This window comes from Eumetopias jubatus, unplaced genomic scaffold, assembly GCF_037043125.1.
Source record: "Eumetopias jubatus isolate StellerSeaLion01/CBP00866 unplaced genomic scaffold, mEumJub1_p1.0 scaffold_6, whole genome shotgun sequence".
NCBI classification, from domain to species: Eukaryota; Metazoa; Chordata; class Mammalia; order Carnivora; family Otariidae; genus Eumetopias; species Eumetopias jubatus.
In genome coordinates this window covers 120,400,949-120,428,198 of record NW_028274812.1, presented here as the reverse complement: position 1 = coordinate 120,428,198, position 27,250 = coordinate 120,400,949, and the positions used below count along the sequence as shown (strand labels likewise).

At 50.0% G+C, this 27,250-nt stretch overlaps 3 protein-coding genes across 7 annotated transcripts; 1 reads left to right on the top strand and 2 right to left on the bottom strand.

The window, feature by feature from the left end:
- Positions 1-817: 817 nt before the first annotated feature.
- LTB (lymphotoxin beta) lies at positions 818-4,462 on the bottom strand. The gene is made up of 5 exons (XM_028120460.2): positions 4,361-4,462; positions 2,574-3,156; positions 2,106-2,157; positions 1,868-1,939; positions 818-1,438 (listed from the first exon to the last, which is right to left on the bottom strand). Exons 2-5 carry the CDS (start codon positions 2,736-2,738, stop codon positions 984-986), a joined length of 744 nt encoding a protein of 247 aa, XP_027976261.1. The 5' UTR covers positions 2,739-3,156; positions 4,361-4,462; the 3' UTR covers positions 818-983.
- Positions 2,329-7,614, top strand: LST1 (leukocyte specific transcript 1). 4 transcript variants are annotated; one of them, XM_088024078.1, is made up of 4 exons: positions 6,051-6,183; positions 6,553-6,654; positions 6,904-6,926; positions 7,382-7,614. In XM_088024078.1, exons 1-4 carry the CDS (start codon positions 6,174-6,176, stop codon positions 7,565-7,567), a joined length of 321 nt encoding a protein of 106 aa, XP_087880204.1. In that variant the 5' UTR covers positions 6,051-6,173; the 3' UTR covers positions 7,568-7,614. The 4 variants fall into 4 exon arrangements, with proteins under 4 accessions (XP_027976264.1, XP_087880204.1, XP_027976263.1 ...); XM_028120461.2 differs by having other exon boundaries at positions 6,078-6,183; positions 7,402-7,614; XM_028120463.2 differs by lacking the exons at positions 6,051-6,183; positions 6,904-6,926 and adding an exon at positions 2,329-2,519 and having other exon boundaries at positions 7,402-7,614.
- A 462-nt stretch (positions 7,615-8,076) lies between these two features.
- NCR3 (natural cytotoxicity triggering receptor 3) lies at positions 8,077-13,444 on the bottom strand. Of its 2 annotated transcripts, XM_088024080.1 has the most exons (3): positions 13,282-13,444; positions 10,353-10,440; positions 8,077-8,899 (listed from the first exon to the last, which is right to left on the bottom strand). In XM_088024080.1, the coding sequence occupies exons 1-3, from the start codon at positions 13,351-13,353 to the stop codon at positions 8,292-8,294; spliced, it is 768 nt and encodes a 255-aa protein (XP_087880206.1). In that variant the 5' UTR covers positions 13,354-13,444; the 3' UTR covers positions 8,077-8,291. The 2 variants fall into 2 exon arrangements, 1 of the variants encoding a protein (XP_087880206.1); XR_003611873.2 differs by lacking the exon at positions 8,077-8,899 and having other exon boundaries at positions 10,349-10,513; positions 13,282-13,386.
- Between the last annotated feature and the right edge of the window lie 13,806 nt (positions 13,445-27,250).

Genomic DNA, 27,250 nt, shown 5'->3' with positions numbered 1-27,250 from the left:
CCAGGCTGCTGGGCAGGGGAAAATTGTGTGGTATGCCGCAGGGGTGGGGTGACCCACTGGGGTGACCTAGATAGGGCCTTGGGTCCCTCTCTGCCTCCCTCAGCCTGGAGCTGAAAGTCGGTCATGGGGTGCTTGGGGTGTGGGGGCTGCTGTTACTCACCCTGGGGCCCCCACACTTGCCAACGTGCGGAAAGCGGACCAGAGGGGTGAACAAGAGGTGAAGACCTTCCATCTCACCCTGGATAGGGCCAAGGGCCCCAGAGTTTCTCCCTCTCCTCCCCAGCTTCGCCCTGGTGTCCCAGGCCCTATCTTTTGGCCTCCTCCCTCACACCCAATGAGCTCTGTGTTCTTCCTTGGAGGACAGTGGACTGTGGGTAGTGGCTAACGGGGCTTTCAGGCAGCCAGGCAGGCAGCAGGGAAGAAGTACTAGGCCCTCAGGGCCTTATTCCTTCTCCCCAGCCTGGTTCCTCAGAACGGGGCTGGCCTTCCCCTGTCAGGATTCCTGTCACTGACGGGAGGGACCCAAGAGAAAAGAATGCAGGTAGAGTCTGGCGAGGCCTCGGAGGATCTGCGAAGAAGGAGGCTTAGAGATGCTTTCGGTTTGAGGGGATCCCCTTCTTCCACCTTCCCACTGGGCTAATGCCGGGGCAAGTTCATTCAGAGACAGGAGGTGGGTGGGAAACCAGCGGATCTCCTTCTCAGAGGGCAGAGGCCATGGGAAGTGGTGTGAATTGTTTCGAGCAACCAGAATTAGAGACTATGTAACGACCCCTTGCGTACCCACCCTGAATCAAGACATGTGAGCACCTGGACACCCTTGTTCGGCAGCACTAAAGCTTTACGTTCTTTATTTTCTTCAGGCTCGCGATCAGTTTCCAGACAGTCTCCTGCATTTTCCCCACTGCCACGGGGTCCCTGGAGTCTGGGTCCCCAATATCTGGGCTGAGTCACACGTCCCTACCAGGCAGTCGTTTATCCCCGCCTCACCCCACCATCACCGCCCCGAAGAAGGTCTTCCCTCTCCTGTAGTCCACCATATCGGGGTGACTGATGTTGACGTACACCCTCTCGCCCCTCCGGAGCTGCACCAGGCCGCCGAAGCCCACACTCGTGTACCAGAGGGGCCCGTACTCGCGCGTCCGGGCCGGGTCCAAGACCGGGGTGACGGTCTCTGCGCCCTCGAGCAGCAGCTCCGGCGTCCCCGGCCCATAGGCGCCCCCCGCCCGGTACAGCCGGCTGCGCAGCGTGACCGAGCGGTCCGGCAGGCCCCCGCCGGCAGGGGGCGCCCGGCCCCGGTAGCCGACGTGACAGTAGAGGTAGTAGAGGCCGTCCTGCGGGAGCGCCAGCCCCTCGGCGCCCGAGAACTGCGTCCCGCTCCTCAGAAACGCCTCTTCTTTCTTCGCCTCCCAGCCTAGCCCCTGCCCCTTCGTCCAAGCGCCTGCGGAGAAACGGGGGCCTGTCGGCGCTCGGGAAGACGATCCTGGAGGAAGGATCCAGGCCCGGGACTACCGAGAGGGTGAGCCGGAGGGAGAGTGGGGGCTCTTAACCCCCTGCCGGAGCCGAGCCGAGCCGGGGGCGGGGCGAGGGCGCGCGGCGCCCCCTCTGCAGTGATTTGGGGGAGGGGACCAAGGGCACCCGAGTGCGGGGTACGGAGCGCGGTGGTGGGGCGGTGGGGAAGATCCAGGCGGGGTTTGGACAGCTCCAGGAGGGAAGCAAGAAGATGGATTGCGGGAGGAGCGGAAGGTGGGCACTTTAGGGACCAGAGGTGGTGAAGCAGGTCGGAAACCGAGCCCTGCAGTGACAGAGCAAAGGGACTCTAACTGTGGGCAGCAGCGCCGGTCCCTTGGACTACCTATGAGATCCTTACCTATGAGGTGGGCGGCTGGGAGCCTGGAGCTGAAATCTGTTTCTGCCTCCTCCTCTGGCAGCTCCTGTGACCCTGGAAGGGGGGGAAGAGTCTACGATTGGGGGCCAGGGCGGCCTTCCATGCATGGTCCCCCTGAGAGGACAGGGCGCCAGGGCGGGATTCCCGGGGATGCAGATGGATGGGAGCTGGGCATCCCTGAAGGGCTGGAGCAGGGGAGGGGGAGATGGTCTGCTCTTACCCAATCGCTGCTGGGCCTGGGCCCGTGCCCCCGGGTCAGTCGTCCCTGTAACCTGGGTGGGTGGGGTCACAGTGCCCAGAGTTCAGTGTTCGCTGATGCCAACCCCACCCCTCCCAACGCAGACCCAAGCTCCAGGCCTGGGGTCTTTCCTACCAGTCCCACCCCCGACACACATCTCCCTGGGAGGGAGAGCAAGCGAGGCATAGGTACTCAGACCCCGGGGCCTGAGTATGTCTTGGGAAGAGGAGAGGAGACAGCCAGACAACCAGGAAGGAACCTGGAGCTTTCAGGACACAACAGCATCGCGGGAACAGTGGAAAGAGGACCAGCAAAGAGGCAGACAAGGCATCCCCGCCAGGGACAGCCAAGCCAACTGAGCAGGATGAGACAAGAGAGCCCCAGGCGTAGCTAGAGGTAAGTGAGCATCAGCAGCACGCAACTCCTGCAGGGCTGGTCGCAGCTACTCACCAGTCCTCGTCCCTGCTCCTGGGGCACCAAGGCCAGCACAGCCAGGACTGTGATAGGCACAGCCAGCAGCAGGGTCACCAGGGAAGTGGCTCCTGCCACAGCCAGCAGGAGGCAGCCCTTTCCCTGGGGCCTCCTACCCCGGCCCTCTAGCCCCAGGGCCCCCATTGAGACTGAGCCAAGACCAGGGCAGGGGGGCTTTCATACCTCAGGGGTGGGGCCACCCCCTCCCCATAGACCCACACACCTGGCTGGGACTTTCCGCACACCCCTGCTCCCCTCACCCAGCTTCCTGTTTACCCAGAGCTGGGGTGGGGCAGCTGGATGCCCGGGTTCTCTGAACTGGGGAAGAAGTTGGGGTGAAGTGACAGGCTTGTAGCGTAGAGCTGGAGGGGGCCTTAGAGATCTGGTTCAGCAGGGAGGGAAACTGAGGCCCAGGGAGGGCCAGTAGCTTACAGAGAGTCAGGCAGCAGAGCGGCGCGAGGAGAACACCGCACACCAGATTTCCAGGGCGGTCTGCGTTCTTCTACACCCCAGTGGTGGGTGCTGGGAAGGAGGGCTGTGTCCACATCCCTGAGGTCAAGGGCTGGAATAGGACGAGAACTGAGGTCTTGAGAGATGGATATCCAGGTCCCTGAGAAGAACTTATGCCAGCACCAGACCAAATCTCCTCCTTCCATTCCCTCATTCACCCCTAACCCCCAGAGCTTGGTGAGAAGCAGAGTTAAGCCAGTCCACAGAAATAGCAGCTGAAAGGGGCCTCAGCCTCTCCACTGACTATTGACTCACTGAGGAGGGATGGAAATGAGCATTACCTCCCTTGCTCCACAGAGGGTAGGTGGGAGAGCAATAGGGCACGGCCCCACCCTCAAAGAGCTTGCTGTCTAGAGTGAGCCCCATCCATTTAGCAGGTGCAGACTACATGTTTAGGAATAAATGAAGAAAGGACAAGTGAATGAATGAGGAAGCAAAACAGAGCAGCAACAAATGGTATGGTAGACAGTGCAGTGGGAGGAAAGACCAGGTCCAAGGGAGTTGGAGGTGGTCTCAGATCACGTCTCCTTCTTGATGACATCTCTGTGATTAGGGACTAATAATAATAATAATACAGCTATTATACAAATAGCACTTAGCAAGTGCTTGCCACTGATCTACACACTTTATATATAATAATTCTTTTAATCCTGACAAAAACCCTAAGAAGAAACTGAGGCACAGAGAGCTTAAGGAACTTATCGAAGGCCACACAGGAGTGGCAGAGTCAGGATTTGAACCCAGGCAGTCTGGCCCCAGAGCCTTGACCACAAGACAGTTTAAAAAAAAAAAAACAAAAAAAAACCCCGAGTACTGACTTCAGATTTGTACATTTTAATGTATGTAAATCTTGCCTCCCTCAAAAAAGAAATGGGGAAACAAAAGCTGGACTCGAGTCACTGATAAGCATGGTAAGAGGTTTAGGGGTAAAATGTGTACTGATGTTTGCAACTTTGAAAGTTATCCAAAAAATGAGATAGAGTGTTAGGTATGTGATAAAGCAAATATAGAAAACTGTCCATTTTAGAATGTAGGTGGTAGGGATATGTTCACTCTAAAATTATTTCAATTTTGTTCTGTGTGAACATTTTAATAATAAAATGTGTGGGGAAAAAAACAAAACTGTGAATATTGTCCTGCTGTCCAACACGGGGAACATTGTAGATGGGGGGAGAGAGAAGAAATGCCAGAAAGTTTCTGAATTTGAAGAAGGAAATGCAAATGCATATGGACCCAGGCACAGATACCCTCCTTACCTCCTGCCCCCACATGATCTCCCCAGTCTTCACTCTCCATAAGGACTGGGTGTGCAATCTTCCAGCACCCATCTCCCTCTCTATCTCAGTGCCACTAAGAGGCCTTCATCCAGGTCTCTGTCCAGAAGGTCTCGGATCACTGCCCTTGTGTGCCTAACATCAGAATGCTGCCTCCTACAGGCAGTCCACCGAGATTGCCCCCATTCTTTCCCAACACCAACTTGTCACCAGCTTTCTGTCCTAGACTATCAACAGTACTCATATACTCCTGTACATCTGTCTAGCCTAGCTGCCTCTGATTCTGTTCGTTAATCAGTCAAGTGCCCTGCCAGATACAGCCCCAGAACACCAGGCAAGTTACCCCAAATTTACCAGAGCTCCCACTCTGATGTGGGAGCCTGGGTGTGTGTCTACACGTACACATTGGGATCATGAGCTCTCAGCGGATGCAGTGTGAGGGATAATTGGGGAAAAACTAATCAGGGAAGGTACCTAGAGGAAGTATACACTCACTGACCACTTGCAGGATCAATAGGATGGCTGGAGATGTGGGGGATCATAGGCTTAGTTACAGTCCTCGGAGTCTGAAAGAAAAGATGTTGTAACCCTAACCTTCAAAGCCTAACTTCCTCTCCTGACGAAGCCAGGGAAGCATCCAGACTAGGGGAGACGTTAAGGCCAGAGGAGGGACAAGAATGTTTGAAGTGGCAACACCTCTCCACCCAGGCAGCTGCGGCCAGTCTGGAGTCTGTCTACCCACAGGCCACAGGCTCTGGATAAGCTGGGAGAGAGCAGGAGCCCTGGTAGGGAAAACGGGGCAGGGAGAGGCAGTCATACCCTGCAGTGAAGTGAAGCCAAGATGACGGAAGAGAGTATGACTTTGGGGTTCCCTGAGCCCTGGAGGCATCTGCTGTCCAGCCTCTGTCTCTGCTCCCAAAGAATTAAATACAATCCACTTCTGCCTCCACTTCCCCTCATGGCGACCACAGGTCCTCCTCTCCACCTGTTTCTGCTCCCCAACCCACCCACACACACACCCCAGCACTCCTCTTGAGCCCAGGAGGGTCCCAGTTTCCAGGCCCTGGTCAGTGCAGCTGGCTCTGGCGGCATGAAGTCGGCAACCCCCCTCTTTGCCCTCAAACAGGAACCAGTGGTTGCAGGGCAGGAAGTGCCTGAGGGGAAGTTATGGGGCCCAGACGCTCCTCCATGCCCCACTTCAGCCCCAGCAGTATCTGTCCGTGGGAAGTGGCTCCCCACACCAGCCACATAGGGCCCTGCTCCCCAGAGCAGCTCTGGGCTGAGGGAGCGGCCCCAGCTGCCGGGTAGCTCCGTGTTTCACTGGTCCACACACACACCACCGGAAACCCTGGTTTCTCCTCCGTCAGCCCCTCACCAGAACCTAGAACTACCCAGTGCTGGAGAGGCCCCCATGAACCACCTAGCCAGCCTAAGGCAGAGGAAAAGGGGTGTGCTCTGGAGCTCTGGGGTTCCAGGCCAGCTCTGCCACTTCTAGGCTGAACCTTCTTGTAAGAGCCTCGACTCAAGTCTCAGATTCCTCACCAGGGAAACGGGCACCATAATACCCTACGTGGTGAGGGTTAGCAATGACAAAGGGAAAGTGCCCAGGTCAGGATTGGCACATCAGTGGGGCTCCTCAGCCCTAGAACAGTTGTAACAGAGGGCCCCGCACTTTACAGATGAGGAACTTGAGGCACGTGACTTGGCCCAGGCCATTTAGCCTAGCAGAGCAGGGCTAGGTTTCCCGACCTCCAGGTCAGTCGTCAGTGCTTGACCTAATGGCAGCTTGTAAGGCATGGACAAAGGTAAGGTAACCCACTGCACAAGGAGGGTCGAGGGTATACAGGGAACAGAGGTTAGAAAGCACTGTATGTGCATTCTTGAGTAGCTGGCTAGGGGACAACTGGTGCGGGTGGGCAAGGGACCTTATGGGGAGGCCCAGAGACAGCAGGGATGGCAGTGGGAAGCCTCTGAGGGGTGAGTGAGGTAACCGGTGAGAGATGGGCCCCTCTGCTAGGAGGCGAGGTAACCCGATCTGGGGTGAAGAATCTGAGTATGTTTTTCTGCCTCTAAAACTGTCGGAGAGCAGGGCTGAGATACCCACGGCCAACCAGGAGGATGGGGAGAGCCGAAGGGAGAAATGGGTCCCTGATACCTACCCCTTTTCCCTGCAGGTCTGTGCCCTTACCTATATGGCGGGAGCTTGGGGCTGGGGGGGCTCCTGCTCCTGGCTCTGGTCATTGTGTCCGCCTGTCTGTGTCGGCTCCATCGGAAAGGTGAGCTCCGTCGCCCACAGCGGTGCCCCGGGTCGCCCCCACCCACGCCCTTTCCTACTGCTTTCCCAGAAGTGCCCGTCAGTTCCCACCCGCCCTGGGAGAGGAAGGTGGGAGAGAGGAGACGAGTGTGTCCAAAGAGGGAGGCTGGGGTTCTGGCCATGGGAACCACAGAGATGTCAGCAACTGAGGAAACACCCTCTGGGGGGTGGGGTGGGGTGGGGGGCTGCTGAGCTTCTTCTTTTCTTCCAGTGAAGAGGCTGGAGAGAAGCTGGGTGAGTCTCGGGGCCGGGAAGCGGGTGATGGGGGCAAGAGGAGGCTGAGGGCGGAGGCGGGTGGAGGCAAGAAAAGCTAGGGAAAGCAGGGGAGGGGGCGGGGGGGCATGAGAGAGCCGGAGAGGCGGAGAAAAAAGAGGCAGAAAGAGAGAAGAATGAGAAGAGCAGAGAGAAATGGTGTAGAGAAAGGAAAAGGGAATAAGACAGAAAGGAGAGAGAGGAAGAAACGAGAGAGAAATAGAGAGAGAACGAGAGAGATGCAGGGCAAGAGAAAGAGAGGGAGCATAAGAACAACAGAGACCCAGGGAGAAGAGGCAATGAGAGAAGAGAGCAGGGGCTCAGGAGGGCAGAGACAGAGGGCAGGGGCGCTGAGGAGGCAGTGAGGTACGGGGGGGGGGGGCAGCACCCTGCGGGAAGGACCGGGGGAGGGGTCTCCTCTGGTGACCTCCCAGCAGCACCTTCTCCCTGGCCCCAGGCCCAGCTCTCAGAGCAAGAGCTCCACTATGCATCTCTGCTGCCTGTGCCCTGGAGGGAGAGGCCTGACCTCAGCCACAGGGAAGATGCCAAGGAGGAACCCAGCACCGAATATGCCTGCATTGCCAAGAACTAAGCCACCGGAGCTCCCCCAGATGCCTCCCTGAATCCAGGCAGACCCTGTGGTCCACCCAGTAAAAACCATGTCCCGCCACCTTCTGTGTCTCAGGCTTCTCAGTCCAACTTAACTCCGTCCCATTCAACAGGGCCACCATAAACTTAAGCGACTTATCTTCCCACCCGTTCTGGGGTCGAGTAGTGATTTCTCAGGGGAAGAAGGGTGTTGAGGGACCCAAGTTCCCCTGAAGGCCAGAAAGAGTACACGCGTGGGCCTGGCTGGAATGGGGAGTTGACATGTAGGACTCATCAGATCTGATACTCCCCATTTCTCAGGAGAATCCGCCTCAGCCTCCTGTACCCCAGAAAGGTGGAGGTGCTAAGCCCTGGGATGATGATGGGAGGGGGCTCCAGGCACGGTTACCGGGAAGCTCACTCCTTGGACCTTTCCAGGCCAGGCTTGGGAGAAGAGAGAGTTAAGAGTCGGGGGACCCCAGAGAGGGGCATATTGGGGTCCCTGGTAATGGAAAAGGAAACACATGAGACTCATAAGAAGGCATTAGCGGGTGGGGCAGAGGAGGATTTATTGGGGTCTCTTGAAGACATTTGGATGCCTGGGGTCTGGAATCACTCATCAGCGGCATCTAAGAAGTGGCAGCGTGTTCCCAGGTGACGGTGGCCTGCAGGAGAGACCACAGGAGTTGCTCGGCGGCCGCCGCAGCCCTCCTCCCACTGCTCTGTCTCCCCCTCCTCCAGCTCTCTTCCACCACTGCCCTAGCCCCCTTCCTTACATTTGCCTTGGTAATAGATGCTGCTGCCCATGGCCACACAGATAAAGCTGAAAGCATAGAATCCAGCCCGAAGGAGGAGGACTGTGCTGGCCCCTAGCCAAGGAGGTCCTGCATGGGGGCGGTAGAAGGAAGGGGCGAAGGGGGGACCTAAGGAAGAAGCAGGCACAGGCCCAGGGAGGGACAGAGAGCAGGGGGCCTCAGGGAAAGACTCCCACCTTCCAGGAAGAGTGGGGTCTCCCATCTCACCTTTCTCTACCACCAGCAGAGTCCCATTCCCTGTCCCAGCACCTAGGCCCAGCACCTCCACCCTGCACACGTAGACTCCAGCATCACAGTCTTGGGTGTCCCAGATGTGCAGCTCGGCCTGATGGTCATAGAGGAAACGGGAAGAGGGAAGAGGGGCCAGGCGGCCCCTGAACTCCGGGGTCCCATTCCTCACTTCCTTCTCTGGGGCCACCTTGTCCCGGTACCACGTGACAGAGCCAATGGCCAATTTCCCTCGGCTGGCATTGAAGGAGCAGGGCAAGAAGGCAGCGGTGCCCTCCTGGGTACGAATCTCCGGGGGCTGGAACACCCAGAGAGCACAGGATCCTGGCAGACAAAGAGAAGACCCAGAGAAACACCTCTCCGGTTACAATATAGAGAAAGGACAAGAGAGCTTGCAGTAGAGTATCCCAGAGGTGTCCCCACCCACAGAGGACCCAGAGGATCAAGCACTTTGCTACCTCATGAAACCCTTTACTCTCCACCAGCCTCATTTCTTAACATTGTTTATCGAATAGTTTTTCAGGGCGCCTGGGTGGCTCAGTCGTTAGGCGTCTGCCTTCGGCTCACGTCATGATCCCAGGGTCCTGGGATGGAGCATCACATCGGGCTCCCTGCTCCTAGGGAAGCCTGCTTCTCCCTCTGCCACTCCCCCTGCTTGTGTTCCCTCTCCTGCTGTCTCTCTCTGTCAAATAAAGAAATAAAATCTTTAAAAAAATAAAAAATAAATAAATAGTTTTTCAAATCCTTTCCTATACCAACTCTCATCCTTACCCCATCCCATCACTGTCCAGCTGCATTCACTAGTAGTGTCTTGCTGAAACTTAACCTGTCCCATTGAAATCGGAGCTCATTAATGAATGTGGCTGCCTAGCTAACTAATAATTAACTATATTATTCCAGGTATTATTTTCATACCAGTGGCATACCGTATACAGTACACCACCCTTGCTGCTTTGTTTTTTGTTAAAAGAGCATTAACTAATAAAGTCTTCAGGTGAAGACATAGCAATAATTGATTGAAATCCCTCTTTAACTCAACCAAATGGATGAATTAAAGCAATTCGTAAAATCTCCGATTAGATTCTCTAGTTCATGAAATTTACCTGCCATTCTTCTATTTCAGTGGTTCTCAAGCTTGAGAGCACATCGGAATCACCGGAATGTCTGTTAAAACAGATTCCTGGGCCCGACCCCTGAGATTTTTACTCATCGGGTTTAGAGTTGGGCCCGAGAATTTGCCCCAGGTTCCTAGCTGATGCTAAAGCTGTGAGTCTGGAGTCCACACTGCATTTAGTTCATGGATACGGCTGATAGTTAACGTCCCTCAGTTAATTAAAATCAGTTTCACTGAGAAACTTCCCTCAGAGTTAATTAGGTCTCCCAAACTCCTAATTACATCTAGACCCTAGATAATAAGCCGTGTTTAATAGGCTTATTAAGTTCATCAAATTAAAATTGACCCCTTCAAAAAAAAATTTCACCTCTTCCTCCCTTCCAGCTCTTCATACTGGTTCTTCAACTCTTATCTTACTAGGATGGTGGCTGAGAAGAAAGGACCGCTGGGACGGAAGCTGGGGTGTGACCCTCCCAGTGGGCAACAAGGAGAAATGGAGGGAATTGTGAACTGGGGGTGTCCACATTGCTTCGGATCCTGGAGGACCCCACCCACTCCCACTCTTCTTTCTGGGCCACTCCCCTCAGGCCTCAATGTCAGCCTCCCCCATCCTCTCTCCTCCCGCATCACACCCCTCAGGGTTCTGGGAGAAAGCCCTCTCACCTGGATGGACCATGATAAAGATGAGCAACAGCATCCGGGTCATGTCAGAGGGTGTTCCAGTTGGCAAAGGGGATCTGAGAAGTAAGGTCTGGGTGGAGGAAGAACAATCTAGTGCTTGTGGCCAGGCCTTTGGTCACCACCAGCTGGAGGTGGGGAGCGTCCTATGACACACAGGAGTCACACATCACTTATCAAGGACCTGGGACCTGGGACCTCGGGCATCACATGCATGCCTCCTTGAGGAGAGAGGATTCTGCTAATGGCAGTATCTGGGTCGCTAGGAGGCGGGGACAACACATGGTCCAGTGGCCTAAGTGTCTGAGGGGGAAGGGAGGGCTGAGATGGCAGCTCACACTAGGGTGGGTGGGTGAGACCAGGATGTGGTTCCCCTACCTCCTGAGGTTCAAGAAGACCAACGCTTTACCCAGAATACGCCTCCAGGAGCCCTCCTGGGCCCAGAGCTAACCTACTCCCCCCCCCCCCACCGTCTTGGCTCAGCAGTGCCCAGAACCACCCCATCTGTTCCCTTCCCTCTAGGCTGGCCCACCCCTAGGACTGCTCTAGAAATTCTATAATAGAGGGGATTAGGAGAAGCAAGCTGATTGGTGGTGGCGGGTGGGCGGTTGCTAGGGACTTTGGAAGCTTCATTTGCATAGCAATCAACAACCTGTTTTACTTAGATCGCGTAGACTTGGGTGGTTTGGCTGATGAGTGAAAGCAACGGATGGAGAGGTCTGGACTCATTCATATTCAGATCTCCATTAAAGGAATATACCTCTCGCTGAGGCCCGCTTTACTCATTGTGTTCTGCAAGTACTTGTCACCCACTGGAAAACCCACTCTGTTATTTTGTTCACTGTTTAGCTAGCATTTCTTGAGAAACTACCAAGTGCCCTTACATGAAAAATATTCTTACAGACACAAAGGAAAGACTTTGAGTTCATAACTGCAAGGCTATACAGGGATTGGTAGAAGAATATACCACACATTCTTGGATATGCATTACACACCTACATGAGACCGCACAGCCCATAGAAGAGGAGAATCCCCTGAACAATGCCGGGGAAGGCATGGGCCCAGCCCTCAGCGCACAGTTCTCTCTGGCTCCTTTGATGTTAATGCATCTTTTTCCCTGAGGGTCCCTGTCTCCAGCTCCGTTTCACAATACATTGTGAAATTCCCATTCTTCCCTGCAGCGATCTAGAGTTTTGTTTTGGAGTAGCAGCAACTTCATGGTTAAGAATGCTGGCTTGAGGACGCCTGGGTGGCTCAGAGAGTTAAGCAGCTGCCTTCCGCTCAGGTCATGATCCCAGAGTCCTGGGATCGAGTCCCTCATCGGGCTCCCTGCTCAGTGGGGAGCCTGCTTCTCCCTCTGCCTCTCTCTGTCTCTCATGAATAAATAAATAAAATCGTAAAAAAAGAATGCTGGCTTGGAGTCAGCCTGGGTTCAAAGGCCAGCCCCTTCACAAACTAGTTATACGATCCTGAACATATTTAACCTCTCCAAACCACCTACACAAGCACCCACACCACAACCACATAATCTGGTGAGGACTGACTCAGCCATGCTCCAGTAGTAGCCGGGCTCCCTCTGGGCCTCTAACCTGAGGGTGTGGGACGCAGGTGCCCTTGGCAAGGCAAGGGCTGCCCCCTGCTGGCCATGGAGCATGGGGAGGCCTGAGACGCCCCTGGGTGGTTTTTCCCAAATGGGCCTTAATTCCAGCTTCGGCCCAGTCCCCTTACCTTGCCTCGTCCGATCAACAGCCCATGTCCACCCCAGAGAGTCAATGTGGAGGAAATTGTCTCTTCTACTCAACGATGAGAAGCCCAGAGTTTGAGGAGGGAGTAGAGATCACCACCGGTGGAGTGGGGGTGTGAGGGTGGGATGGGCAACCGGCCGAAGGGAAAACTGCACACTTTCAAGGTACACCCACAGGGCACTGCTCCCTGTCCCAGGACAATGTGGCTTGGAAGTCAAGTTAGCCTGAGTTGGCGTCCTGGTTCCATTGCTCACATATCCTTGAGATGAGAACAATATCTGTCAATTTCCAGACTTCACTGTATGGGACGCTCAGTGTAGGTTTGCCCCAGGTCCTCCCCAGTCTGGGGCTAGGATGACCATTGTTACAGCTGCGCCTGAACTCAAGGATAGCTTGCTCTCTCCGTCTCTTGTCTCTACCCAAGATTTCCAATATCCAAAACTGTTGTGGATTCCAAAGATTGTACTTGGATTTCTTTTAAGTCCATCTAGAATAAATCCTGGCATACGTGTAGATTCAGGGACCCTTTCAATAGCTCTGAGACTCTCTAGGGAACTTTAACCAGCAGGATGGGAACTGCTGCACTAATCAGCCCAGGGATGGACTTTTTCAAAAGAAACTTTTAAGAGGAAAGGCAACGAATGAAGAAGTTGTGGAGTGGATGTGCACCCATCTTGGGTCTAGTTTCTTTACTTATTTATTTTGAAACCAACTCTTTTTTTTTTTAAGATTTTATCTTTAGTTAATCTTTACACCCACCATGGGGCTTGAACTCACAACCCCGAGATCAAGAGTCACATGCTCCACCACTGAGGCAGCCGATGCCCCTCTGGTCTAACTTCTTTTTTTTTTTTTTTTTTTTTAGATTTTATTTATTTATTTGAAGGAGAGAGACAGAGATAGTGAGAGAGAGCACAAGTGGGGAGGAGAGGGAGAAGCAGCTTCCTGCAGAGCAAGGAGCCTGATGCGGGACTCGATCCCAGGACCCCGGGATCATGACCTGAGCCGAAGGCAGATGCTTAACCGACTGAGCCACCCAGGCGCCCTCTGGTCTAACTTCTTTAACACCCCGCCATGGGCTTCCTTGAAGGTGGTCAGAGCTCAGAGCAGGAAAAGAGGTGAAGGCACAGAAGGAACCCTGGAATCCCAGCACCGTGATCCCATCTTACCGGGGATTTCCTCCTGTGCTGGGAGTGGTGAGACACAGGTGACTCCTCCTCTGGCCAAGTCCTTATAAACATTTTCAACAAATTAGCAGCCCCCACGTTCCACTTTCAGTCTCTAACCACAGCTTCTCCTCTGAGGCTCATGCATCGGACTCTGCCACCTTCCGCCCCCTTGCCGTCAAGGTCTATTCTCCGTCACATTCACCAAGAGCAGGCACCTAACTCTCCAGCTTCCTCTCTATTTCAACCTCTGCCATCCCTCTGGGAACTTCATGTCCACGTAAATGATATTTTTAAACACTGAGATATAATTATATACAGCAAAATGCAGGTCTTTTTAAAACAATTTTTTAAGTGCACAGATCTTTTTTTTTTTTTTTAAGATTTTATTTATTTGACAGAGAGAGACACAGCGAGAGAGGGAACACAAGCAGGGGGAGTGGGAGAGGGAGAAGCAGGCTCCCTGCTCTGCAGGGGCTCAATGCGGGGCTCGATCCCAGGACCCTGGGATCATGACCTGAGCCGAAGGCAGACGCTTAACGACTGAGCCACCCGGGCACCCCACTTAAGTGCACAGATCTTAAGTGTACAGTTCAGTGTACTCTGGCAAACCAATACACACCTGCAAGTGAGATACAGATCATTTCCATCACTCTAGAAAATTCTCCCCTGCCTCTTTTTGGTCAGTCCCTTTCCCTTCTCAGAAGCAACCACTGATTTATACCCCTATAAATGTATACCCCTATATTATATCTCTATTCTTGAACTTCATATAAGTGTGATCACATAGTATACACTCTTGTATCCAGCTTCTTTCATTCTGTATAATGTCTGTGAGATTTATCTATTGTGTGTATCAGTAGCTTGTTCCTTTTTATTTTTTTTTTCTGAGTGGTACTCCATAATATGGATGTACCACAGTTTATTTATCCACTCACCTGATGATGTACAAGTGGGTGGTATGAACATTCTTGCACACATCTTGTAAATGATTTTTCTTTTCTTTCTTTTTTTTTTAGAGAGTGTGTGCGAGGTGCGGGGAGGGGCAGGGGGACAGAATCTTAAGCAGACTCCATGCTGAGCACTGAGCCCAACTTGGGGCTCGATACCACAACCCTGAGAGCATGGCCTGAACCGAAATCAAGAGCCTCCCAGGTGCCCAACAAATGATTTTTCAATATACTGATTTCACAGTTGCTTTCCCTGGTCTACTCCAACCATCACCTTGATTCTACACGTCACCATGGAAGTTGGTCCCCTTTGGAATCTTACCTCCCCTTTCCCAGGGAAATAAAAGCAATTAGGCCTGAGTCCCTCCAGACTCCTGTACCCTATACATGTGCTCTCACATGATTCAGCTGTTGGTGGACTTTGGGGTGCTTTCTCTCTCACTTTCTTTCTTTCTTTTTTAAGATTTTATTTATCTATTCCGTAGAGACAGAGAGAGAGAGGCAGAGGGAGAAGCAGGCTCCCAGGGAGCAGGGAGCCCGATACGGGACTCGATCCCAGGACCCTGGGATCATGACCTGAGCCGAAGGCAGACGCTTAACCATCTGAGCCACCCAGGTGCCCTCTCTCTCACTTTCATTCAGCAAACTGCGAGCACCTACCGTGGGGCTTACCCAGTCTTAACTACTGCATTTTCTCCGTCGAGACTCCAGTCTGTATCTCCATCTCAGTCTACACCTTCACCTGAGGCCTCTTTCTTGAGGTCCAAGTCCAGAATATCTAGCTGTCCTCGGGACATCTCCTCTAGAGTGTTCCACAGGCAATTCAAAATCATCAGTGTCCACCCAAACTGTGTCAGCCTCCCAGAGTCCCCATCTCAGTGCATGGAAGCACAATCCACCCCATCACTTAAGGCAAAAGCCTGGGATTTATATTTTTCTGCCTTCCCTCAATTCCCCCATCCAAACCATCTCTAAGTCCTGTCCATTCTGCCTCTAAGATATCGCAAGTATCTTCCCACGTCTTAATTGTCACTGCTAGTTAAGGGCCTCGTCATCTCAGGATAAAATGAGTACAATAGCTTCTCTGATGGACAGTGTGATTTCTTCTCAACATCCATTGCACACCTTCCTCTCCAAGTGTTGGGGCTCATCCATCCATTCAACAGCAGTTGTACTGAGTTCCTTCCATGTGCCGGACACTCTGCCTTCCTTTTCCCTTGTATCATTCCTCACCTCTCCCCTTCTCTCTCATATCTCCCACATCTCTGTCCACAACTCTTTCCTCTCACCATCTTTATTCATATCATTTGTTTCTTCCCTGTCTCTACGCACACCCCACATCTCTCCATACATCTTTACTCACTCCCCCCACACCCATCTGCTTGTTCACTAATTCATTCATTCAACAAATATTTGGTGAGCACCTTCCATGTGCCAGGCACCTCTCTCTCCATCCTTCTTTCTCTTCCCCCATTTCTCTCCACATTTCTTTCTGCCTCCCCATCTTACCCTACATTTTCCCAGCACATCTCTTCCCCCCAACCCGTCTTTCATTCTCTTTCTCCTCCATTTCTCTCTGCGTGGGAGAATGAGTCAAGGCTGCAAGGAACTCGCCTTTTTCCTCTGGGAGCGATCGCTCCTTTCCTGAGAAGCCTTACCAGGCTCCACCAAGGCTGGCTGGGACCACTCCCAGATGCCCTCAGATTCTCTGTGCCAGGTTCTTTATTTAAAAAAAAATTAATCTAAAATATTAAAGGAAAACTTTAAATCACATCCATCAGAAACTGGTAAATCAAACAGGGAAATAATTATGAAAGACAAAGAAGAGTGAAACCGGATAGTTAACAAGCTTGATCTAAGGTAAATATGTAGACTCTTCAAAAAGCTAGAAAATACGCATTCTTTTCAGGTACGACATAGACATTTAGAAAAAAGAATCAAAATCATATAGAATACAATTGCTAACCAAAAGCCATGACAATTTAAGAGCAGTAACAAAGAATATTTATTATATGCTTGGAAAAAAATTTTAAGTGTTTTCTAATGTATTTTGAAACTTTAGAAACCTACCTCTAAATAATTCAAATGTTAAAGAAAATATAATAATATAATTTAAAATATTTTGAACTGAACAACAGTGAAAATCCTGCCTATCTAAACTGTTGAGGGCTCCCTGCTCCGAGGGAGCCTGCTTCTCCCTCTCCCTCTGCTCCTCCCCCCCTTTGTGCTTTCTCTCTCTCTCTCAAATAAATAAATAAATCTAAAAAAACAAAACACAACAAAGGAGGGGGGCACCTGGGTGGCTCAGATGGCTAACCAGGTCCTGGGATCAAGCCCCATGTCTGGCTCCCAGCTCAGCGGGGAGTCTGCTTCTCCCTCTCCTTCCTCTCCTCCTGCTTGTGCTTTCTCTGCCTCTCTCTGTCTCTCTCAAATGAATAAATAAAATATTTTTAAAAAATAAAAGAAAAAAGAAGGTTTGAAAGTCATTGAGTTGGACAGGTTATTTCAAGAATTTAGAAAGAGGGGTGCCTGGGTGGCTCAGTCGGTTGAGTGTCTGCCTTGGTTCAGGTTACGATCCCAGAGTCCTGAGATAGAGTCCTGCGTCAGGCTCCTTGCTCAGCAGGGAGCCCGCTTCTCCCTCTGCCTGCCGCTCCCCCTGCTTGTGCTTTCATGCATGCACTCTCTCTCTCTCTCTCTCTCTCTCTCTCTCTCTGATAAATAAATAAATAAATAAAATCTTAGAAAAAGAGCACAGAGTAATTATAAAAAATTAAAGAGGAAAATAATAAAGATACTTTTAGAAATTACTGAAATAAAAAAGAAACAATACAGCAGGAAACATTTTTAAATATTTACAAAATATGTAATGTTTTACATATTTACCGAGATTACTAATATTAAAAATCTCTGACCAGATTGATTATGCAAAAAAGGAAAAGAGGAGAAATGGCATACACACACAAATAAATAATGAAAGGGAATATAATGTCAGATACATTGCAAATTTTGATAAGATGAATAATTTTCTTTTTTTTTAAGATTGTATTTATTTATTTGACAGAGAGAGACACAGCGAGAGCAGGAACACAAGCAGGGGGAGTGGCAGAGGGAGAAGCAGGCTTCCCGCTGAGCAGGGAGCCCGACGCGGGGCTCGATCCCGGGACTCCAGGATCATGACCGGAGCCGAAGGCAGTCGCTTAACCAACTGAGCCACCCAGGCGCCCTAAATAAATAAAATCTTTAAAAAAAATTATGAATGTATATTATGTCTTTATTGTCCCAAGAAATTCAGTGTTCATTTTTGAAATAGTTTTGTATTTTTCTTCTGTATCTTTCCTCCTGTTCCCATCCATACCCTCTTGTTATCCACCATCTGTTCACTGAATACTTGCATTTCTGATATGTGTCCTTCCTTCACTGCTAAATGGCTCTACCAAGTTTTGCTGTTTTTCTTTTCTTTCTTTCTTTCTTTTTTTTTTGCTGTTTTTCAATTCATTTTGGAATTTTGGGCTACAATTTCTACCAGCTTTTGGCAATGTATTTCTGGTGTGTTGTCATCTGTCAGTAAATTGTGTTGCTCTTTTTTTTTAATTTAAATTCAATTTAGTTAACATATAGTGTATTATTAGCTTCAGGGGTAGAATTTACTGATTCATCAGTTGCGTGTAAGACCCAGTCACATTCCATCACGTGCCCTCCTTAATGCCCATCACCCAGTTACCCCATCCCCCCACCCACCTCCCCTCCAGCAACCCTCAGTTTGTTTCCTATATTTAAGAGTCTCTTATGGTTGGCTTCCCTCTCTGTTTTTATCTTTTTTAATTTTTCCTTCCCTTCCCATATGTTCATCTGTTTTGTTTCTTAAATTCCACATATTAGTGAAATCATATGGTATTTGTCTTTATCTGACTGACTTCTTTCGCTTAGCATAATTCCCTCTAGTTCCATCCACGTCGTTGCAAACGGCAAGATTCTATGTTGCTCTTTTTTACCTTTTTTCTCACAATCCAACAATCTCTGTTCATTTCTTTTCTTTTTCTTTTTTTAAGTAAACTATGCTCAACATGGGGCTCAAACTCAGGACACCAAGATCAAGAGTTGCATGCTCTACCAACTGAGCCAGCCAGGCATCTTTTTTTTTTTTTTAATGTTCATTTTTTTTTAAGATTTTATTTATTTATTTGAGAAAGAGAGTGAGCAAGAGAGAGAACATGAGCAGGGGGTGAGGCAGACAGAGGGAGAGGGAGAAGCAGACTCTCCACTGAGCAGGAAGCTCTGCTGTGGGGTGTGGGGATGTGGGGCTCCATCCCAGGACCCCGGATCATGACCTGAGCCAAAGGCAGATGCTTAACCGACTGAGTCATCCACGTGTCCCTTGCTGGTACTTTCTGAGATGCACCCCCTGTGGGTCCCTTTGGACACTTCAAAACATTCTCTCTCCACCTTTAGCAGTACTTGAGTGCATTTGGTCCACCCTGCGTTCAGCTTCTCCTCCTCAGGGTGAGGCCTTTCCTCCCAGGAAGGAGTATTTGTTTTTTTCAGAGCTGTCACTTGGGCCCTTCCTCTCTTCCTGATTTCCCCTGGGGCACCACTGGCGACTGCCTGTCGGATATGGAATCTGGGCACACAAACACAGAACTGGGAGTCTGTAGGTATGCTGTGTCTCCTAGCCGCAGTGAAAAGGTAGCACGCATGCCTGTGTGTGTGACCAGTCTCATTATTGCTGGATATGGTTTCCAGGAGACAAAAGGTAAAATTTAGGAGTAAATTGCTGCTACGCTCCCCTCAAAGCCCTGCAAGGAGACTTTTTTTTTTTTTAAGATTTTATTTATTGGGATGCCTGGGTGGCTCAGTTGGTTGGGCGGCTGCCTTCGGCTTAGGTCATGACCCCAGAGTCCTGGGATCAAGTCCCGCATCGGGCTCCTTGCTCAGCAGGGGTCCGCTTCTCCCTCTGCCTGCCACTCCCCTTGCTTGTACACACTCGTGCTCTCTCTCTCTTTGACAAATAAATAAAATAGAATCTTAAAAAAATTTTTTTTTAAATAAAAAAATAATAAATAAAAAGGATTTGATTTATTTCTAAAGATTTTATTTGTCAGAAGAGAGAGGGAGCATGTACCAGTGCACAAGCAGGGGGAGCTTAAGCAGGCTCCCCACTGAGCAGAGAGCCCAATGTGGGACTCGATTCCAGGACCCTGGGATCATGACCTGGGCCGAAGGCAGATGCTTAACTGACTGAGCCACCCAGGCTCCCAAGGAAACTTTTTAGAAAAGCGAAGTCTTTCAATAAAGCCGATGCTTCCTGGCTTTGCTTCAGGGAGAGCATCTTGTTAACCAAGCTCCCGAGTCTGGTGCGTACACACGAAGCCCTTTTGCCCATTTACAGTGAGAAATAAAGCTGCAGAAATCCACTTCTTCCCAGCCCCCCGCATTCGCTTACATACACACGTGTGCACACTCTATCAGTCCGAGTCCCAACAGGAAACAGCACCCTCAAATTAGGCTAATTTGAGGGCGCCTGGGTGGCTTACTCAGTTGGGTGTCTGCCTTCGGCTCAGGTCATGATCCCGGAGTCCCAGGATTGAGCCCGCATGGGGCTCCCTGCTCAACAGGGGGTCTGCTTCTCCCTCTGCCCCCTCCCCCCGTTCATGCACTCTCTCTCTCTCTCTCTCAAATAAATAAATAAAATCTTTTAAAAAAAATTTTAAAAATTAGGTTAATTTGAGGAGCTAATTTATTTACAAAGGTGAGTGGAATATAGGGGAATCCCAAGGGATATTGCCACCTCAGGTCCAAAGGGATGAGGGGAGAAAGAGATTACAGCAGCAATTCTTACTTATTTTGTATCACAGATGTCTTGGGCATTCTAGTAGAGCATAAAATAAAAATATATATAACAAAGTAAACCAACTATATTGAGTTCCAGTTACCAAAATAGTAATAAAAAGCTGCATAGAGGGGCATCCGGCTGGCTCAGTTGGAAGAGCATGTGACTCTTGATTTCAGGGTTGTGAGTGTGAGCCCCATGGTGGGTTGAGATTACTAAAAATAAATAAATAAATAAATAACTTCAAAAAAAAGTTGCGATAGAATAAATCATGTACTTTACTACCACATTATATAAAAAACAAGACATTTAAAATACAGGCAAGGGAGCCTGGGTGGCTCAGTTCGTTAAGCGACTGCCTTCAGCTCAGGTCATGATCCTGGAGTCCCGGGATCGAGTCCCGCATCGGGCTTCTTGCTTAGCGGGGAGTCTGCTTCTTCCTCTGACCCTCCCCCCTCTCATGCGCTCTCCCACTCTCTCTCTCTCAAATAAAGTTGTTAAGCGTCTGCCTTTGGCTCAGGTCCTGATCCCAGGGTCCTGGGATCGAGCCCCACATCGGGCTCGCTGCTCGCGGGAAACCTGCTTCTCCCTCTCCCACTCCCCCTGCTTGTGTTCCCCTCTCGCTGTGTATCTCTCTGTCAAATAAATAAAATCTTTAAAAATAAATAATTTAATAGAAAAATAAAATAAAATACAGGCAAGGGGTGCTTGGGTGACTCAGTTGGTTAAGTGTCTGCCTTCAGCTCATGTCAATATTCCAGGGTCCTGGGATCGAGCCCCGCATCGGGCTCCTGGCTCAGCGGGGAGCCTGCTTCTCCCTCTCCCTCTGCAGCTCCCCTGCTTGTGCATGCTCTCTCTCCCTCTCTCTCATAAATTAAATAAAAAATATTTTAAAAAAATTAAAATACAGGGTGCCTGGGTGGCTCAGTTGGTTAAGCGACTGCCTTCGGCTCAGGTCATGATCCTGGAGTTCCAGGATCGAGTCCCGCATTGGGCTCCCTGCTCAGCAGGGAGTCTGCTTCTCCCTCTGATCCTCCCCCCTCTCATGTGCTCTCTCTCTCTCATTCTCTCTCTCAAATAAAGTAAATAGAATCTTTAAAAAAAAATTAAAATACAGGCAAGTTGAGCCCCACATTGGGGCTAGAGTTTACTTAAAAAAAATTGTAGAAGTGGATAAAGCTTTCTGTACTTAAATGAACAGTATTATTTACAATAATGGAAAGATAACTTCATTAGTGATGTAGTTAGGGCGCCTTGCTGGCTCAGTCGGTAGAGCATGTGACTCTTGATCTCGGGGCCATGAATTTGCACCCCACCACGTTGGGGGTAGAGTTCACTTAAAATACAGGCACTCCGGGGCACCTGGGTGGCTCAGTTGTTAAGTGTCTGCCTTCGGCTCAGGTCATGATCCCAGGGTCCTGGGATTGAGCCCCACATTGGGCTCCCTGCTCTGCGGGAAGCCTGCTTCTCCCTCTCCCACTGCCCCTGCTTGTGTTCCCTCTCTCGCTGTGTCTCTCTCCATCAAATAAATAAATGAAATCTTAAAAATAAAATAGGAGCACCTGGATGGCTCAGTCTGTTGAGCGTCTGCCTTTGGCTCGGGTCGTGATCCTGGGATCCTGGGATCAAGCCCCGCATCGGGCTCCTTGCTCGGTGGGGAGCCGGCTTCTCCCTCTCCCTCTGCCTGCCACTCCCGCAGCTTGTGCTCTCTCTCTCTCTGACAAATAAAATCTTAAAAAATAAAATACAGGCACGTTGAAGTTAGATTTTAATAAACAAAGACACATCAGTGCAAACTATATTATTGCTTGGCTTGAACAAGAACTTTAAACTGTGGGGCCCCCCAGCTCGCTCATTTGGAAGAGCGTGCAACTTTTGGTCTCAGGGCCGGGAGTTCGAGCCCCACGTTGGGTGTAGAGATCACTTAAATAAATAAACTTTAAGAAATAATAATAAAGTAAAAAGAACTTTAAACTGTGATGTGGTTTTTGACAAGCAGCACATGTAATGTTGAATATGAGAAAAGGATGTCCATTTTTCCCTTTCCAAGTTCACGGACCCACTGATATCTATCTCCTGGGCATACAGAAACCAGGAGGAGGATAGAGCTTTGCAGTGCAGGTTGCCTGGAGAGAAGCATTGCCTGTAAGTGGAGGTTTCCGCCAGCCTGAGGTGACCCCGTGGGAAGGGGGCCAGGGGAACCAACACCCGCGGCTTAATGTCCTCCCTCCTGCTGTTCTCCTGCCAGGCTCTCCAACAGCCAAGACTGGCTGGAAGCCAGAGGTGCCCTTGATGTGCTCTGTACAGGTTCACCTCCTGCGGCAGAGAGCAGAGTGGGAGAGGGAAAATGGAGGGGCAAACAGGACACACACACCAACAAGTTTTCTGGCCCATGTATGCTTTTCCTGTAAGCACACTCCATAGGGCCTGATTCTAAGCAGCAGTTCCCCCCGGGAAAGCATGGAATCATAGCAAGGGCCCTTAGCAACAGGTGCCGGTTCCATAGGGATTCTAATCTCATGGGGTTCTCCAGGTAGGTCATTTTCCTGACTGCTTCGCTGGACAGTAACATGTCTGGCCCCTGTGACTCCTTTTCTTCTTCTTCCAAGGCTGATCAGCCGCACCCCCCACTAACCCGTACTTAAGCTACGCTGATACCTTCAGCCTGGGTTTAGCAGGCCTCACAGGCTCGGGCACCTCTCCATTGCTTTAGGGCAATGACTCCCACACTTGACCCTGTATCAGAAGCACCTGAGGCACTTGTTAAAAACCTATTGTCAGGCCCCACCCCCAGAGTTTCTGATTCAGTAGGTTTGGGCTGAGGCCCAACCAGGCACATTTCTTTTTTTTTTTTTTAATTAAAAAAAAAATTTTTATTATTATGTTATGTTAATCACCATACATTACATCATTAGTTTTTGATGTAGTGTTCCAGGATTCATTGTTTGCGTATAACACCCAGTGCTCCATTCAGTACGTGCCCTCTTTAATACCCATCACCGGGCTAACCCATCCCCCCACCCCCCTCCCTTCTAGAACCCTCAGTTTTTTTCTCAGAGTCCATAGTCTCTCATGGTTCGTCTCCCCCTCCAATTCCGCCCCCCTTCATTTTTCCCTTCCTGCTATCTTTTTTTTTTAACATATAATGTATTATTTTTTTCAGAGGTACAGGTCTGTGATTCAACAGTCTTACACAATTCACAGCTCTCACCAAAGCACATACCCACCCCAATGTCCATCACCCAGCCACCCCATCCCTCCCACCCCCCACCACTCCAGCAACCCTCAGTTTGTTTCCTGAGATTAAGAATTACTCATATCAGTGAGGTCATATGATACATATCTTTCTCTGATTGACTTATTTCGCTCAGCATAACACCCTCCAGTTCTATCCACGTCATTGCAAATGGCAAGATTTCATTCCTTTTGATGGCTGCGTAATATGCCATTGTATATACATACCACATCTTCTTTATCCATTCATCTGTCCATGGACATCTTGGCTCTTTCCACGGTTTGGCTATTGTGGACATTGCTGCTATAAACATCGGGGTGCACATACCCCTTCGGATCCCTCCATTTGTATCTTTGGGGTAAATACCAAGTAGTCCAACCAGGCACATTTCTAACCACCTCCACGTAATGCTGTGGGAAGGGCCACTCAGAGGGAACCACTGTTTTAAGGAGCTCCTGCATTATCTCTGCTCAGATCTAGATTTTGCAGCCAGTCAGAGAGCTATCTACTTCCCCTATGTCCGTGTTCTCATGGATTCCTTGAAGCTGCCCCCTAATGCAACCCTGCATTTCCCACCCTTGCCCAGAAGCCCCCCCTTCACCCCTACTACTGGGAGTCAGCCTTCTCTGTGACCGTGGGGGCCGGGCCCCTGAGTCTGGGTGGGCGATGTCTTCCTGTATGTCGGGTCTTCACAGGCTTTCCTGCCATCTGTGTTTACACCGGGTTTTGTTCTCCACCCTTTGCCCTTGTAGATACTCTTACTCTTCACTTTTGTCCCATGTCAGAGCAGCTCTCACTTTATCCCAGGGCTTTCTCTGAGCATCTAAGCTCTGTCCCACTATGGTAGTCTGCCAAACCATTCTTGATGGAAAGAACAGTCTGGGGGGGAGTCTCATCCCGAATACAGGCCAGAGACTTCCCAATGGCCTATAAGGCCCTACCCAATCTGGCCTCATCTCCTGCCTGTTTCCCCTCATCCACCTGGCTCCAGCTACACTGGCCATCCTGCTGCTTCACAAATATTCCAGATATCCAGACATGTTCTCACCTCAGGACCTTTGCACTTGCCTGAAATGCTCCTCTCTCATATAGCCACATGGCTTATTTCCATACCTTCTTGAAGTCTTTTTTTTTTGTTTTAAGATTTTATTTTTAAGTAATCTCTACACCCAGCATGGGGCTCGAACTTACAACCCCGAGATCAAGACTCACATGCTGCACTGACTGGGCTAGCCAGATATGCCCCTATCTGAAGTCTTTGCTCAAATATTTTCTCAGAGAAGCCTCTCTGATCACCCTCTTTAAAACTGCAGTCCAGGGTGCCTGGCTCAGTCAGTTAAGCATCTGACTTCAGCTCAGATCATGGTCTCGGGGTCCTGGGATCAAGTCCCCCCACAGGCTCCCAGCTTAGCAGGGAATCTGCTTGTCCCTCTCCTACTCCCTCTGCCCTGCCCCAGCTCATGCTCTCTCTCTCTGTCTCTCAAATAAATAAATATTTAAAAAATAATAAAAATAAAAACAAAAATAAAACTGCAGTCTACCACAGCACTTCCTATCCCCCTTCCCTACTTTGTTTTTCTGCATAGGTACTTGTCACCTTTAATATGTTTATTATTTTTAGAATTTTTTATTTTTAAGTAATCTCTATATCCAACATGGGGCTTGAACCCCAAGATCAAGCATCACATGTTCCACTGACTGAGCCAGCCAGGCACCCCAATATGTTTATTTTTTTATTTTTATTTTTTAAAGATTATTTATTTATTTATTTGACAGAGAGAGAGACATGGAGAGCAGGAACACAAGCAGGGGGAGTGGGAGAGTGAGAAGCAGGCTCCCCGCAGAGCAGGGAGCCCGATGCGGGACTCGATCCCAGAACCCTGGGATCATGACCTGAGCCGAAGGCAGATGCTTAACGACTGAGCCACCCAGGCGCCCAATATGTTTATTTTTATTGTCTGTCTTCCGCAGTTAGACTGTCCATGAGGACAAGAATTGACACTTGGTTGGATCACTGAGGTGGCATATAGTATGCATTTGATAATTATTTGTTGAATGAATGTATGAATAAAGAAATGAGCAAAACAAATGATGTAATATATGGTGATTAACATAACAATAAAAAATTAAAAAAAAAAGAAATGAATCCCCCCCACTAGGCACTGAGACCTGAGTGTGGGTTGCAGCTTTCTCTGAAAGGAGAGAGGCAGCTACAGTAAAGGGAAGTCCAGAATTCAGAGTTCACCCCAGCATCTCCCCCGACCTGCACGGGTCAGGGAGAGGGCAGTGAGAAGTGAATACTCCCAGCTGCAGAAGGGGAAGTAAGGTGAAGGGGAGAGGAGAAGGAAAGGTGTCTCCATCGATGCTGGGACAGGGTGGGTGGAGCTCTGGGTGGGGAGTTCGTTTTTATTTATTTATTTATTTATTTAAGATTTATTTATTATTTATTTATTTATTTATTTATTTATTTGAGAGAGTGAAGGGGGAGGGACAGAGGGAGAGGGAGAGAATCTCAAGCACACTCCCCACTGAGCAGGGAGCCCCCTGCGGGGCTAGATTTCACAACGCTGAGAAACCAAGAGTCAAGACAATCAACTGACTGAACCACCCAGAGTTTGGGAGGTTTGAACAAAAATGGTGGGGAGTTTGAACAAAAATGTCTCAGTGAGGTTCTGGAACCTACTAGCCTCACCGCCCCCCCCCCCCCCGGGAAGCAACTACCCATACAACGAAAAAAAGGGAAAAGGCTATGTGTGGGGGAGACATTTATTAGAGGCTACTTACCCACCCTATTGAACCCACGGTGACTGGCCCCGATTACGCACACAAACACACACCCCTAATGTGGGCTTCACCCCCTGGCTCTTGTGTCCACAAATACCGTCTCTCTCAGCACCACTTTCAGTTCCTCCAAAGAATCTACTTAAATTCACAAATTCCTGGGGCGCCTCAACGGCTCAGATGGTTAAGCGTCTGCCTTTGGCTCGGGTCATGGTCCCAGAGCCCCACGTCGGGCTCCTGGCTCAGCGGGGAGCCTGCTTCTCCCTCTCCCTCTGCCTCTCCCCCTGCTCATGCTCTTTCTCTCTCTCTGTATCTCTGTGTCTCAAATGAATAAATAAAAATCTTTTAAAAAAATCTTTAAAAAAAATTCCTGAGCTCTGTAGATTTCACTAAATATTTCAAGGGAGATAAGATGAATGGGTTACATTGCACATCCTAAAGCGAACAAATACAATTCATGTGTTAGGCATTGCCATATTTCCAAGTGCCTCTGTGGAGCTGCCAGACTGGGAGTGAAGCTTCTCTCCCTTTTCGACCCTATGCCATCTTGCTGTCCTTTTAGAGCTGCCGGTGGACTTGAGATTTTTCTCCCATTCACAGTGTAGAAAAATCCAGTCAGCCCTTCCTCGGCTATGTATCCAAACCTGCGTGCCCAGACTCATGACATCCGACAAAATGCAAGTCTTAAGATTTATTTACCTGACCCTCTGCACCTGTTCAAAGACCATTTATTTGTTCCTGAGAGTAAATAGCCCTCCCCCATACCTCCAGTGGCTTCTTCCTGCACAGACTGGGCTCTCTTTCTTTTTTTAAAGATTTTATTTATTTATTTATTTATTTATTTATTTATTTGACAGAGAGAGACACAGCGAGAGAGGGAACACGAGTAGGGGGTACTGGGAGAGGGAGAAGCAGGCTTCCTGCTGAGCAGAGAGACCGATGTGGGGCTCCATCCCAGGACTCCGGGATCACTACCTGAGCCAAAGGCAGACGCTTAATGACTGAGCCACGCAGGCACCCCTAGACTGGGCTCTCCTTAAGAGGAATTTGGGAAAATGTTATTTTCTCATCTCAATCCTAGAGCCACCGGCCCCTTCCTCCTGGGGTGCTCATGTCAGCAGAAGCTGAGGGGAAGTGAGGCCTGAGACTGGAGGAGGAGGGAATGAGGGGAAAGAGGAA

What these genes read in the sequence shown, in the direction of transcription:
- LST1 (XM_088024078.1), top strand. An exon ending in GTGTCGGCTCCATCGGAAAG is followed by an intron (nt 6,655 to 6,903) that starts GTGAGCTCCGTC and finishes CTTTTCTTCCAG; the next exon opens with TGAAGAGGCTGGAGAGAAGC. An exon ending in AGAGGCTGGAGAGAAGCTGG is followed by an intron (nt 6,927 to 7,381) that starts GTGAGTCTCGGG and finishes ACCTCCCAGCAG; the next exon opens with CACCTTCTCCCTGGCCCCAG.
- NCR3 (XM_088024080.1), bottom strand. Translation starts at nt 13,353, where the DNA reads ATGTTTATAAGGACTTGGCCAGAGGAGGAGTCACCTGTGTCTCACCAC. An exon ending in AGCACAGGAGGAAATCCCCG is followed by an intron (nt 10,441 to 13,281) that starts GTAAGATGGGAT and finishes TCCTCCACCCAG; the next exon opens with ACCTTACTTCTCAGATCCCC. An exon ending in CTTTATCATGGTCCATCCAG is followed by an intron (nt 8,900 to 10,352) that starts GTGAGAGGGCTT and finishes TTTGTCTGCCAG; the next exon opens with GATCCTGTGCTCTCTGGGTG.
- LTB (XM_028120460.2), bottom strand. Translation starts at nt 2,738, where the DNA reads ATGGGGGCCCTGGGGCTAGAGGGCCGGGGTAGGAGGCCCCAGGGAAAG. An exon ending in AGGAGCAGGGACGAGGACTG is followed by an intron (nt 2,158 to 2,573) that starts GTGAGTAGCTGC and finishes CCACCCACCCAG; the next exon opens with GTTACAGGGACGACTGACCC. An exon ending in CCCAGCCGCCCACCTCATAG is followed by an intron (nt 1,439 to 1,867) that starts GTAAGGATCTCA and finishes GTTTCTCCGCAG; the next exon opens with GCGCTTGGACGAAGGGGCAG.